Here is a 12,713-nt window from a genome sequence, read left to right as displayed (position 1 = left end):
GGGGAAGATATCGATTATTTTCAATATGACCTCCATTTTCTTGGATTAAGCATTGCATTCTGTACACCGTACTCTCTACAACTGAATGCAACATTCCAGGAGGCATGTTCACAACAGTCCGTATTATGTTTTCCTTTAAAACTGATAAGTTCGAGACTCCGCCAAGATAAACCTTAATTTTAAATAACCCCACATAAAAAAACCCCACATGGGATTAGATCCAGTGAGCGAGGTGGCCATGCAACACGAAAACAGCGACTAATGACTCTTTCTTCTGTAAAGTGATGGCGCAACAGTTGCTGTACGGATGTACCAATATGTAGCGGTTTTCCATCCTGCATAAAAACAATTTTATCTAAGCATTGCCTTTGCTGAATTTGTGGGATAACAAAACTACTCAGCATATCATGATGTCTTTGAACGCTTACTAAACAGATCTGCGGTCCTGCTTGGGAAATGCATGGGGTTGTTCAGATGCCCAAATTCTAGAATTCTGAGTGTTAGCAGCCCCATTCAAATAAAAACGGGCCTCATCACTCCAGAGAATTGTCCAAGGCCAAGCCTTTTCGACCTCCATCATGGCAAGAAATGTCAAAGCAAAGGTTAACCGAAGATCATAATCTGTAGGTTTTAATCAGGGCCGCCGCGTAGGGGTGGCGAAATTGTTGCCGATACGAATAAAATTTGATTGCCGATACGAACAATAAAAAAACCTTCCGTGTAGAGTTCGTGCTATCACATGGAACGTGTTAAAAATATAAGAATTTGTAACATGTAACAACAGGAATTGGGAATGTTTTGTATCGGAATATATTTATTCTTTATGTGCTGTGAAGCTGTTGCGGCTGAACGTAGTTGTTTAGTTTGCTTTCTTTCACGGGCACACTCACACGGTGGAGCCGCCACCCATCATTACGAAAGAAAGCAAACTAAACAACTAAACAATTTATCCAAAATTTCGCTGTCTATGGATATAATTGACAAGTCCGGTAAGCTCTCCTGCGCCATGGTAGATCACATGTAGTTTTTTATAATTTTAAGTTTTGAAAACTTTGTTCTCCAGTAGCCGTTTACGAGCGTTTGTAGCTGCTAAAGCTAGGAGAATCCATATTTAAATATATTTTCTAATTCTTATATTTTACTTAAAAAATGTTTTATCCTTGTCTTGTTTTTAAAATTTATGAAATAATAAAAAAAACAATAAGATAATTTAAGTAATAATAAAAAACAATAAATAATAAGACAAACGTGTTTTAATATTATAATTTTAAAGCTTTTCAGTTCGAAAGTCAAATTTTGAATACTATAAAAGAGTATTTCACATATAATTTGCAGCACTTTATAGGAGTGCAACAGAATCCCATAAAGGGGCGCCAAATTTCAATTTGAACAAGGGCGCTTAATACCCACGCAGCAGCCCTGGTTTTAATTCAGGCAAAAGCCTATTTTTATATGGATAGTATTGAAGAATTTTTCTTAAAAGTTTCTATGCTGTTGAAGCACTAACATCCAGTTGTCTGGCAACTCCACGTGTGCTGCTATTACCAACCAGCAGTGCTCGTCTGATTTCTTTCAACGATTGCAGTCGCAACATCTGTGATCGTATCCTCCGATACCGGTTTCCGTCCTCTGCCAGGCCGAGTTGAAAGATAACCCGTTTTTTCAAATTTTTTAATCATTGCTTTCACTGCATTAATTGATAGAGGTTCTTTACGTAAATTGTTTCGACTTCTAAATTCGCGAAGAGCGGTCGCTGTATTGGATTAGATAAAACAAGTAATGCACGCTGTGCTAAAGTGAGACGCATTTTACAAATCAACTGATACTTGAAATGATTTTCAATGCCTCGCTTCTTTTTTATAACTCAAAATACTGGCACTGGTGTCGACTACGTAATCGGGAGTTTGCATTTTGCAATTTTTCCCCGTGTTGTATGCAAAATTTTAGGTGTCTTAAAGTGTAAGCGCCACATTTTCTCCTATCGGCAACTTTTGGAACTTTTTGCAGATTTCTTTTTTCCGTGTCGTTAATAGATTCCGTACAAAATTTGGTGGCTTTGTGATTGATGGTTCAAGCTACAGAAGTTTCTGAATAGCTGAGTACCTCCAGTTAAAAAAAAAAAAAAAAAAAATGTATATTTCACTAATCTTTGTGATATGTAAGGAAGGTTAAGGTTCACATGCGCTGGTCATAAATCAGTTAAGCATACTCATACATTGCTGTTTATTTTTATTATCAAAAGCACATCTCTTTCTGTGTCTTCTTCATTATTTCGCAAGTAAAGGAATTTATCTCCTTTTGGCTGAAGGCAAAAATTTGTACATTTGCAATGAAACATACATTTGGATCTGTCTCCCATTATTCAAATTTGAATGAAAATTACTTCCTAAAATGTTTCTACTCTTCCATAGAAACAATTTTACGACGAAATTTTGGTGGCATTCAAAAGAAATAAAGAAAAAACAAAGAAAGAAATTTCATACTAAATTAAATTTTAATTTAAAGGAAATAATATTTAGATGCAGATTCAAACATGTGTTTGAATGTAACAGTTTTGAACTGAAACAAATTATGATAATTTTGTTTTAGTTGAATTAAATTATGAAAATTTAGTTCAATTAAATGATAAAAATTTTATTATTTAGAAATTATTTTCAATTAAAAATTACATTAATTATAAAATAAATAATTGTGTAGTTATTCGGGGCATAAAAATTTATTTCCACAAAGGAAATAAAATGTGGCATTCTATTGAAACTTATTATTATTATTGGACCATGTCTTTCACTTTGAATTACGAGACAAAATTCAATCTTTTGTCTCTATTTGGAAGTAGTGAATTATGAAATTTATTATCACAATTAATCTTAACCCCATTTAGAAATAAATTGGCAAAGCATAAAATTGACTTCATTTCATTGCCATCTGTCTGACTTTTATCCTCAATTAAAATGGGGGGGGGGAGTATCCTGCTGTATCTTTTAATTGAAAACACTGTATTAGAATGTTACAATTGTAATTTTTGTACTTTTTATACAGATTATATATTTAAAGTGCATTTTTAAAAACTTCTAAATATTTCCTAATTTTTTTTCCCTTCCTAGTGATGGTCCTTTGGAAGGTGTTCCCTTTATTGATGATTACATATCTACACAGGAACAGGTTAATAAAATGTTTTCTTTTATTGTATTTTTAAAAATTCTAATAAAGAATTAAAATTTTCGTGAACTAATACTACAGCAAAATAAAATGTGTATAATTAGAACTTAAATGCATTTTCTTTTAATCTTCTAAAGTTAATTGCTTAAAATGCTGCCTTCATTTCAGTTTTAATTCAATAAATTAATATTTTCAAAAATGGATTTTAAAAAAGCTAATAATTTTAGTTCCTATTATATATCTGCATTCTTTATCTTTCAACTGAAATGTTTCTAACTTTAATATGTTTAATATCTTTAATTTATATGATGTTAATTTCATTAACTTTAATTCTCTGATTCTAAAGTTCTGGTATCTTTGGTTTTTTCCTATTGCAGCCTTTTAAATCGCATCTGAATTTGCAGTCTTCCTATTGAATCCAATGATCAACAGTTGGATTTCCTTGTTTTCAACTGAAGTTTTGTTTGCAGTTTAAATCTATTGACTGTTTTCTCTTACAAGAGAAAATAAAAATTATAAATAAGTAGTAATATGAAAATGTGATACATGCTTACCTACTTTCTGAAATAAATATGAGTGCAATAAAAGCATTAAGTCAATATTAGCGTTCTTTAATCATTTCAAAATAAAGATGTTCATGTTTTCTATCGAGCTTTGACTGCATAAATAAAGAATACAACTCTTTTTATTGTATAAACAATGCAAACAATAATTTTTACTATCAGTTGTAAATATAATTTAATTGTTTTTCAAGCTACTTCATTCTTAATTAAAGTAAAAATGGAATGATTTAATGTGCATCCTCGTGAAAATAAACAGGTATGATAATGTTTTCATTTAACTATACAGGGGTGCATTCTAATCATGGTCTAATATCGAATTTCTATGCTATTAAAGTTAGGGATCTAATTCCAGTGGAGAAAAATACTATAATTAATCTAAAGAATTATATTTTATGTTTTTTTTTTTTTTCCCAAAAATAAATATTTTGCTAAAAGAAATTATAAAGTCTAAATATTTTGGTAGTCTAACATTTTAAACAAAAAAGTTCCACTCCTTTGTGACCCAAACCAATCGAGTTATGAAACTTTGGATACCACTAGTTTAGATCATTTCAAGTACTGTTTTTAAAAAGGATCTCCAGAAGATTATTTCATTTCCTTAAGATGGTCTTTGATTAATCCTGTAAAGATTTTATGCATTTATGCCTTCAGCAGTACATATTGTGTGGTTCCTGTGGTGATAAAATAGTGAATTAATTTCAATTTTCAATATATTTTTAACTTAATCAAAAATTAATGACTTTTATCATCTAATGTTGAGTATATATCATATTCATACTTATTTTCTTTTGTTTCATTAACATCATGAAAATGAATGTTTTTATGTATAATCCATGGCATCTATTTTGTGCACAATGTCATAGAAGTTATGGTCTTTATAAATATTTTTAAAAAAATTTAATGAATCTTATTGAAACTTGACCAATTATACTTTATGAAGTATTAATATATTCTTAATATTTTTTAATTAATAAAATTTATATTTTTTACAATCTTTTGATTTAGCAACTAAAAAAAATGAAGTTTTTAATTGATCTGCTCTTGCAGTCCCTTTTAAGATTAGTAACCTTAGGCTTCTCTTAATAGCAAATCTAGTGGGTCTAAAATAATGAAATGCAAAACTTTGTACTCGGTCAGTTTTGATACTGGTAGAGTAAAAATTTAAATCTCGTTCTTTTTTACCAGTAGTAGTTTTATTGACTGACATAACATAACGTATAATTATTCATATTATGTAAAGCATTCTTCCAACTGGAACAATATATCTATCTAGAAGTCCCAAAATTAACTTTTGAACCATGATTAGATATCTTGTATACTTGCTGGTTTGTTTTGTCTTTTTTAAAATTTTGATGGTAATTAGTGTCCCTTATTTTTAATAACTGTTAATCCGACCATTTTAATAAACTGTTTTTATCTTTTTTATCAATTACATAAGTTAGAAAACAAAGCTTAAGTTTTGATAAATCATGCACATTCTAATTATAGTGCCTTGAAATATATGGGTGTACATTTTCAAATCGATGTCGAATGATCTTGTTTGCAAGAGTAGATTCCCTTCTCTCACATTTATAGCCTTTGAGTTGTTTATCAACTGTAGCCTTTAAGTATTTCCCACCCATTATTTTATTTATTCTTGATCTTATTAGAAATTTCAGAGCATGGCGTCAGCACGATTGTCTAAAAACTCAAGACGATGATTTTGTTATTTTTCAAAGCATGATAGTCACTTTTCTTTTACTAGGCAGGGCCAAAACCTTATCAATTCATGTGATAAGATTTTGGTTTAAATTTGGTAGCTTGCAGTTTGACACTAAATTGTGTGATCTGTTGTGATGTAGGAGATTGGACAGCTATAAAATTATGACCAGCTATTTTGTAGCTTTAACACAGAAATTCAATCTAATGAAATTGAGTTTGTAAAGCAATTCTGCCAGTCATTTCTCTTCTGCTAAATCACAATTCTGTCATAAGCAGTTTTGCATATTGTTTCAAACAGTAATATATAATTGAAATTTTCCTACCACTTTATCTAAAAAGACTATATTTGTTCCAGAATTAATGAAAATGTGTTCAATTATTTTGTGTTCAATTTTATCATTATCTAGCATACACACAAGGAAAAAAAATGTTTTTTGCTTTTTTACTTTTTGTTTCCTCTTGTAAGCATAAGTATCTATTTATTTATTTGGATGAAAAAACTTCAAAAGTGGAAACAAATTTTGAAATTTCAGAAGAACAAAAGTGGAAATTTCAGAATTTTTGTGAAAAATACTGATTTGATGTCTTAATTAAACAATAAACTGCAAGAACTGCAGTTTAAATAAACTGCATTTTAAATAAATTTTGATGCATAGTAAATATTTGAGTACATAATAAAATGTTATCTAGGATACTCAAAAGATAATATTTTAAACATGTTTTTATTCCTAGTGAAATCATATTCAAAATTTTTTTTGGGATTTTTTTTTAATGCATTTTGAGTTACTGGCTCTTTTGTTGACTTTATGCTAAAAGAAAATCAAAATAATGTAATAACTATACTAAAATTACATAATTTTTTGTAAAGTATTATTTTAATGTATTTGTATTAAGACTTTATTAGGTTGAAACAATATTTCACCTTAATAAATATACTTACTAATTCTACTATAATATATTCTTAAAGTCACTTTGTGCAGTGTAGCTAGAAAAATATAAAGTTTTATATTTTTGTATATAAAGCTACATATAAAATATTTTGCAATCCTACATTGATTTGAGAAGGTACAAAATTGTCTTTACCACATGTTATTATTTTATGACAATTTTAAAACCAATTTTGAAATATGGCATTATTACAGAAAATTGTTCAGGTGACATGTTAAGTACTCTTGAAGTATTTTTATTTCCATTGATTATTGACATACTTATACTAAAACAGCACTAGCTTAGATTATTTGATTTAATAAAACAAAACTTATAATTATCTTTTATTTTTGGATTGTTGTAACTGAAAGATAACAATTAAATACAGTGTACCAACAGCACTCTCAGCTGGGAGTTATTTTTTCTGAAGTTTATGTATTATTATTTTAATTCTTATAATTTTATTATTTATTTGTTTTATTTAGGTTGCATTTTTAAAAATAACATTTTATCAGTAAATTCAAATTACATATACATTGTAACATATATTTTTATATAATGATACAGATTAATTTACATATAGCTGCAATCGAATTGGTTTAACAATTTCATTAACCTATGGAAATATAAACCTATTTTTATGAAATATATAAAAGTATTATATATATTCCATAAATTCTGAAATATGCTTATTTCTGCAATTTATGAGTTTAATCATAAAAGTAAACATTTTAATGGTAGGCCAAAAAACAATTCCATAGTACTTTCAGTACTAATCAAGAGCATATTTTTTTGGAGGGAAAGAATGCATTTTGAACATTATGCTTGATTACTTTTGATATCTTTGAGACATTTTATTTTCAAAAAGTTGTCATCCATTAAAAAAAAAAAAAAAAAAAAAAAAAAAAAAGGTTGCAAGATTATCAGCTGTGATAGTTTTGCCATTCAAAACATGTTACAAATTGTTGCATAATCAATGGAGGATTTGGATTGTATCATAACCTTGCCAATAATTTTTGACAAGTAACCAGCACATAGTATAAAATGTTATTATGGTCCATTGACTAGTTTTGTAGTGGTCTGTCATAATGTATAGTTTTGTGAGAGCAATTCAAAACTTACACTGCTTTAAAACATTTCCAGGTTGACAAATTGACATTTTTTTCAGAAATATTTTATCAGTACTTTAAAAGTACTTTGAATAAATTTATTCCATTTTTTTTATTACTATTATCATGCATTTCATAAAATCAATTGTTTCTTCACATTTCTGAAAAGAATGGATATCTATGTTTAAGATAAGTTTGAATTCATACTCAAAGACACTGTCTTCTAAAATTAACAAAATGTGCAAAATAATTTCTGATGCTTTACAGACTTTGATATTTTCATCAATCTGTTACCATTAAATTTATAATGAATTGATTTAATTTATTTTTTGCTCTTGTAATCAACTTTCCAAGCATGGTAAATTTTTAAGCATAAAAATTTCAAAATCATAATTCAGCAACTTCTTTATGTCACCAAAGTTTTAATACATTTTCACATTTTAAATTTCTATGAGTATGCATAGCATTTGTCTCTTTTCCTTGATAGAAAAACAAAATATCATGGAATGTCCTTTTTCAAAGTGATACTAAGCATTTATATATTATATCTGTTTTAGGCACCCAGTTAATAAAATTCTTTAAATAAAGAGTTTATCTTAAAATCAGTTAAATTTCAGTAGATACTGTTATCAGTAAGAAGGGAAGGATTACTTTTTGACTATTTTAAAATTTAGTGAAAAAACTAAATGAGATAGCCATTTTTAAAAAAAATAATTTCTTTCTGTTTCAGTACTATACAAACTTTGAAGTCAAATTCTGCATAAAGTTTTTGTTTTTAATTTTTTCAGAAACTTAAGAATGAATATAATTATCAGTATTAGAAAATTTATTTCTAATTTTAATATTTTTATTTAATATATATTAAAGTGTAGTACTTATATATTAAAGAGTAGATAAAGATTTTAATATTCCTTTAAATCAAATAAAGAATTCAGTATCTCAAAATCGTCATGATTTAAATTTTTAATTATTTTCTTTCAACAGGTAGTTGATTATCTGACTAAATTTTCTGGGATTCAGCCTGGGGATTTAGATGCTTCTATATCATCAAAGCATTTGACCACACTGAAAGCAACTTATCAAAAGTTAAGATTTTTAATTGACACTGGTGTAACATTTGTAGGCCATGGTTTAAAAAATGATTTTCGAGTCATCAATCTTGTGGTAGGTTTTAACTTTTTAGATTGCATATTGCTTTTTTAAGTCTTATGAATAATTTATAACTTTTTGTTGTGTCTTATGAATATACTTTTATATAAAAAGTAACATTTTCATAATTCATAATTTTGTTTTAGTTTTTTTTAATGTAAAAGCAAATTGTTTTTAAATTCATCCAGTAATCCGATACTTATTCAATAAATCATATGGTGAAAACGTTTGTATGGCATGTAAACTGTGATGTATACTGTAATGAAAAGATTCAGGTTAAGGAGGAATTGGATAATTTTGCGCTTAATTTTTTTTTTTTTTAGTGTCAAGGAGAGAATCCTTATTTAAAACCACTAAAATAGAGAACATATTGAAATTCTAGAATTATTTTAAGTCATTTGTAACCAACTTTAAATATATTAGTTTGCAAAATTGTAAAATAAAATAGCAAAAGATGTATTTAATAATATACTTTCAAAATTAAGAGTCTGCTTCATTGCAATTTCAAATTAGTGAATTTTGATTTCATGATGAAAATTCAGCATTTCATTTTTATAGGTTTTACTGACACAAAGAAAAAAACCCTATTTAATTAGTTTGATATCTAATCGAGAAAAAAAAAACAGATTTATATAAAGTTTCAAAAGTTGGTTTAAAACCAATATTTTAAGAACAGTCATTAATATGGTTCTCCTAAAAATAGAAAAAGCAATGAAGGCGAATTTCGAACTCTAATTTTTTTTTTTCGAGATCTAATTTATCTGCAGAATACAACTGTAATGATATCAAATCAATAGCATCAATTATATACTATTGAAAATTATATGGGAATTTCAATCATGATGCAAAAATTATTAATATCCATCTGCATGTCAAAACATTAGCTATTATATTTCAAAATAATTATTCAGATTAATAGATACAAAATTTTTGCAGATTAAAATACCAATTATTTATTATCATTTTTATTGTATAAATGCCTAATTTATCAAATACTTTATCTCCTTTAAAAATTTTGATGCTTATCTTCTAGTTTGATACTCTACTTCTAAATTAGCATTTTCTTGTAACTTTTTTTTAGGTACCTCCCGGGCAAGTATTGGACACTGTTTATCTTTTTCAGTTACCTAATAAGAGAATGGTTTCTCTTCGATTTCTTGCTTGGCATTTCTTAGGTAAAAATAAATCTTTATTGTGATTTTTCAAAAAAGTCAAAGCAAATATTTAGGATAAATTATATTGTATAATCTGTAAAATTTTAGCAACAGTTTAAAAGTAAAAGGATTTATCTGTTTTGTTTGATTCAAAACCAAAATATAAAACCAGCTATGATTTATTGAAGAAAGAGACACATTATAATTTTTATGAAAGCTAATTGAATTTTGAAAAAACTTTTGGCAGATCAGTAAATGTTATTTTAATCCATATAATTTTACTATAAATAGAAGTAATTTTTGAACAGTCTTTATCAGAAAATTATCTTTTCTAATTTCTATGGCTTGGTTTCTATTTATAAAATGATTCATTTTTAAATACTTCCTTTAAAAAATATTGTATGTCTTGTGTATCATTTAGTATTTCTTGACTCTGACACTCGCCTATCTTGCTTTTAACAAAAAAATTGTAATTGTAATTTTTTTAATAATAAAAATAGACATGTTATAATGTAACTTCAAATTTATAAATATAAAATAGGACATTGCAATTCTTTTATGAAGACATCTTGCAGTAAAACACTAAATGTAAATGAATGGACAACTGTATGATGGTATAATTGTATGAACCAATTTTTATTGGTTAAAAGTAATATTAAATTTATGAAAAAATTTAAAAAGCAAATAGTAGATTATCTATAATATTTAAAATCATTTATTGAGCAAAGATACATTTTGTTAGATAAAACATAAAAAGTTTCTTACATTTTACATTGTTACTAATATTACAATTATTTAACCCAGAAATGGTAAATTGCAGCGACTAATATTCATTCTAAGATCCTACCATAAGGGAGACATTTGTTTAGCTAAGCTATTTGCAGACCCTGACAAAATTTTTAGGTACTGTCCATACAATTATTTCTAATATAACAAGTACTAAATTTAGGAATTGTATTGGGACAAAAGAGAAGTTAACAGGTCATCAAATATCCCCCCCCCCCTTCATAAACTGGTTGAAACAATAAAAAAGATAAACAGCAATGTTTCCACACGTTGCAGCTTACAAATACTTTTTAAAAAAAGTATTTATTTTCAGAAAATAAAATTTTTTGTATTAATAAAATCTTGGAACAAGAGACATATACCATATTTTCATTTAGGATTTTAAAATAAATTGATACAATGAATATATCTAGTATAATAAAGAGAAAATAGGTATACTATTTAAAATCTGCTTATTTTTGTTTAATTTTCTTACTTATAGATCTGAAAATACAAGCAGAAACACACGATTCCATAGAAGATGCAAAAACTGCTTTGCAATTGTACAAAAAGTATTTAGAATTGAAACAAACAGGGAAACTGAAGGAAGCCCTTAAAGAGCTCTATGAAGTTGGTAGACAGATTCAATGGAAAGTTCCTGGAATTGACAGTTGAAGAATCTGTTTTTGTTTAATATTGTTCACTTGAGTACAATCATGCTGTTTTACAAAAATTACCATTTGTTTGATGGTGCAAGAAAAGGAAGTTTTAAACAAGTTATGAATTCTTGTAATAAGCATTCCATTAAGTTCATTCAATCAAAGAAAAAGAAAATGGTATTTTATTCATCATGATAATAAAGTAGAAGTTCTTTTCATTAAAACATTTGCAGTTATTTTAAGATTTTTGTTAATATTTATTTTTCTACTGAAATTCTTATTTTTACTTTACACTAATTTGTTTGAATTTTTTTTACTTAACTGATAGTTATATTTATTGAACTGTTTGTTCTTTTAAAATGATATGCAGGAAATTATTAAATTTCTTTTATTTTATAATCATTATTTGATGAATTGAAAACTGTTTTATTATAATTTTTTTTGTGTGAGAGAAAGATATTCAAAACTTTCTGTAATCCTTTATGAAACATTTCACTGAAATCAAGAAAATATATTAATAAATTTTTTAGTCCCTTATATAGTTTAAGCATTTTGTATATTCTGCATTTGCTTCTTATGTAAAATATTATGAATGTTTGTAATAAAGCCGATTTACATATTTTATTTCTTTAAAAAAATTTTATATTGTAGCTATTTAAAATGAGCATTATGTTTTAAATTAAGTATTTAGTATTTTGCAAAACAAATTGTAATAAAATTCTTTAAGATAACATCTAGGAATTTCTAAAAGATCAAATAAATATAATCAAAATTAGCCAGTTCATCTTTGTATCATTCCTCCTCTCTCTGGATGTGATGAAATTCCCATTTCAATCATTGTGTCAACTTTCTGTCACGGAAAAATTTTTAAAAAGAGAATCTGATATCAATTTTAATTTAATGGCTTGAAAATATTTAGCATAGCAAAATGTCTAGATCTTATGCAATCTACCATCAATATTTATATATACCAGAATTATTAAAAATTGACAAATTTTGTTTGTTACTTTCCTAGATGAATTCTTTATTAAAAGTAAATGTACTGATTCAGTTTTATTCAAATTTATATGTATATATAAGTTTTAAACAGTTGTTACATTAAAACAGATGCTGGCTGCAGTCTTATTAATTATTAGATTTTAACTATTTGATACACGATTGAATGAATGGATCATTTTTAATAAAAATATTTTTTCAAACTTATTCTTTTATTTTCTTTTACAGTATTTATAATAAACACTTCTAAGACTTCAGCAATTTATTTAGTTTAAATTTCATACCACATTGTGTCCCACTTCTCAATTAGCTAGTTTCATTAATATATTTCTGATTATCACTTGACATTCTTTAGTTCTAGCATCTTGTTCGCTATTAAAGATATTCCATTAGAACTTTCAGACCAATTACTCATTTTTTAAAAATATAATCCTGTTTCTTTTAAGCTAAGATAAAAAAAAAAAATTTTTTAAATATTTTCTACAAAATTAGTTTGTTTCTTTTAAACTAAGTTAAAAAAGAGTATTACAT

General features: G+C 26.6%; 1 protein-coding gene across 1 annotated transcript in view; it reads left to right on the top strand.

Annotated features, from left to right (window-relative positions):
- The window catches only part of LOC129966034 (PAN2-PAN3 deadenylation complex catalytic subunit PAN2-like), a 63,328-nt gene extending 51,753 nt beyond the window's left edge, over nucleotides 1-11,575 (top strand). Inside the window, exons 24-27 of the mRNA XM_056080381.1 lie at nucleotides 3,105-3,162; nucleotides 8,444-8,623; nucleotides 9,690-9,783; nucleotides 11,030-11,575. Of these exons, the coding sequence (XP_055936356.1) occupies nucleotides 3,105-3,162; nucleotides 8,444-8,623; nucleotides 9,690-9,783; nucleotides 11,030-11,202 (505 nt within the window). The 3' untranslated portion in view covers nucleotides 11,203-11,575. The remainder of the gene's footprint in view (nucleotides 1-3,104; nucleotides 3,163-8,443; nucleotides 8,624-9,689; nucleotides 9,784-11,029) is intronic.
- Nucleotides 11,576-12,713: the final 1,138 nt, after the last annotated feature.

Source organism: Argiope bruennichi, chromosome 4 (genome assembly GCF_947563725.1).
Source record: "Argiope bruennichi chromosome 4, qqArgBrue1.1, whole genome shotgun sequence".
Taxonomy (NCBI): domain Eukaryota; kingdom Metazoa; phylum Arthropoda; class Arachnida; order Araneae; family Araneidae; genus Argiope; species Argiope bruennichi.
Note: the sequence above shows the minus strand (reverse complement) of the source record. Positions and strands in the feature narration are given on the sequence as shown.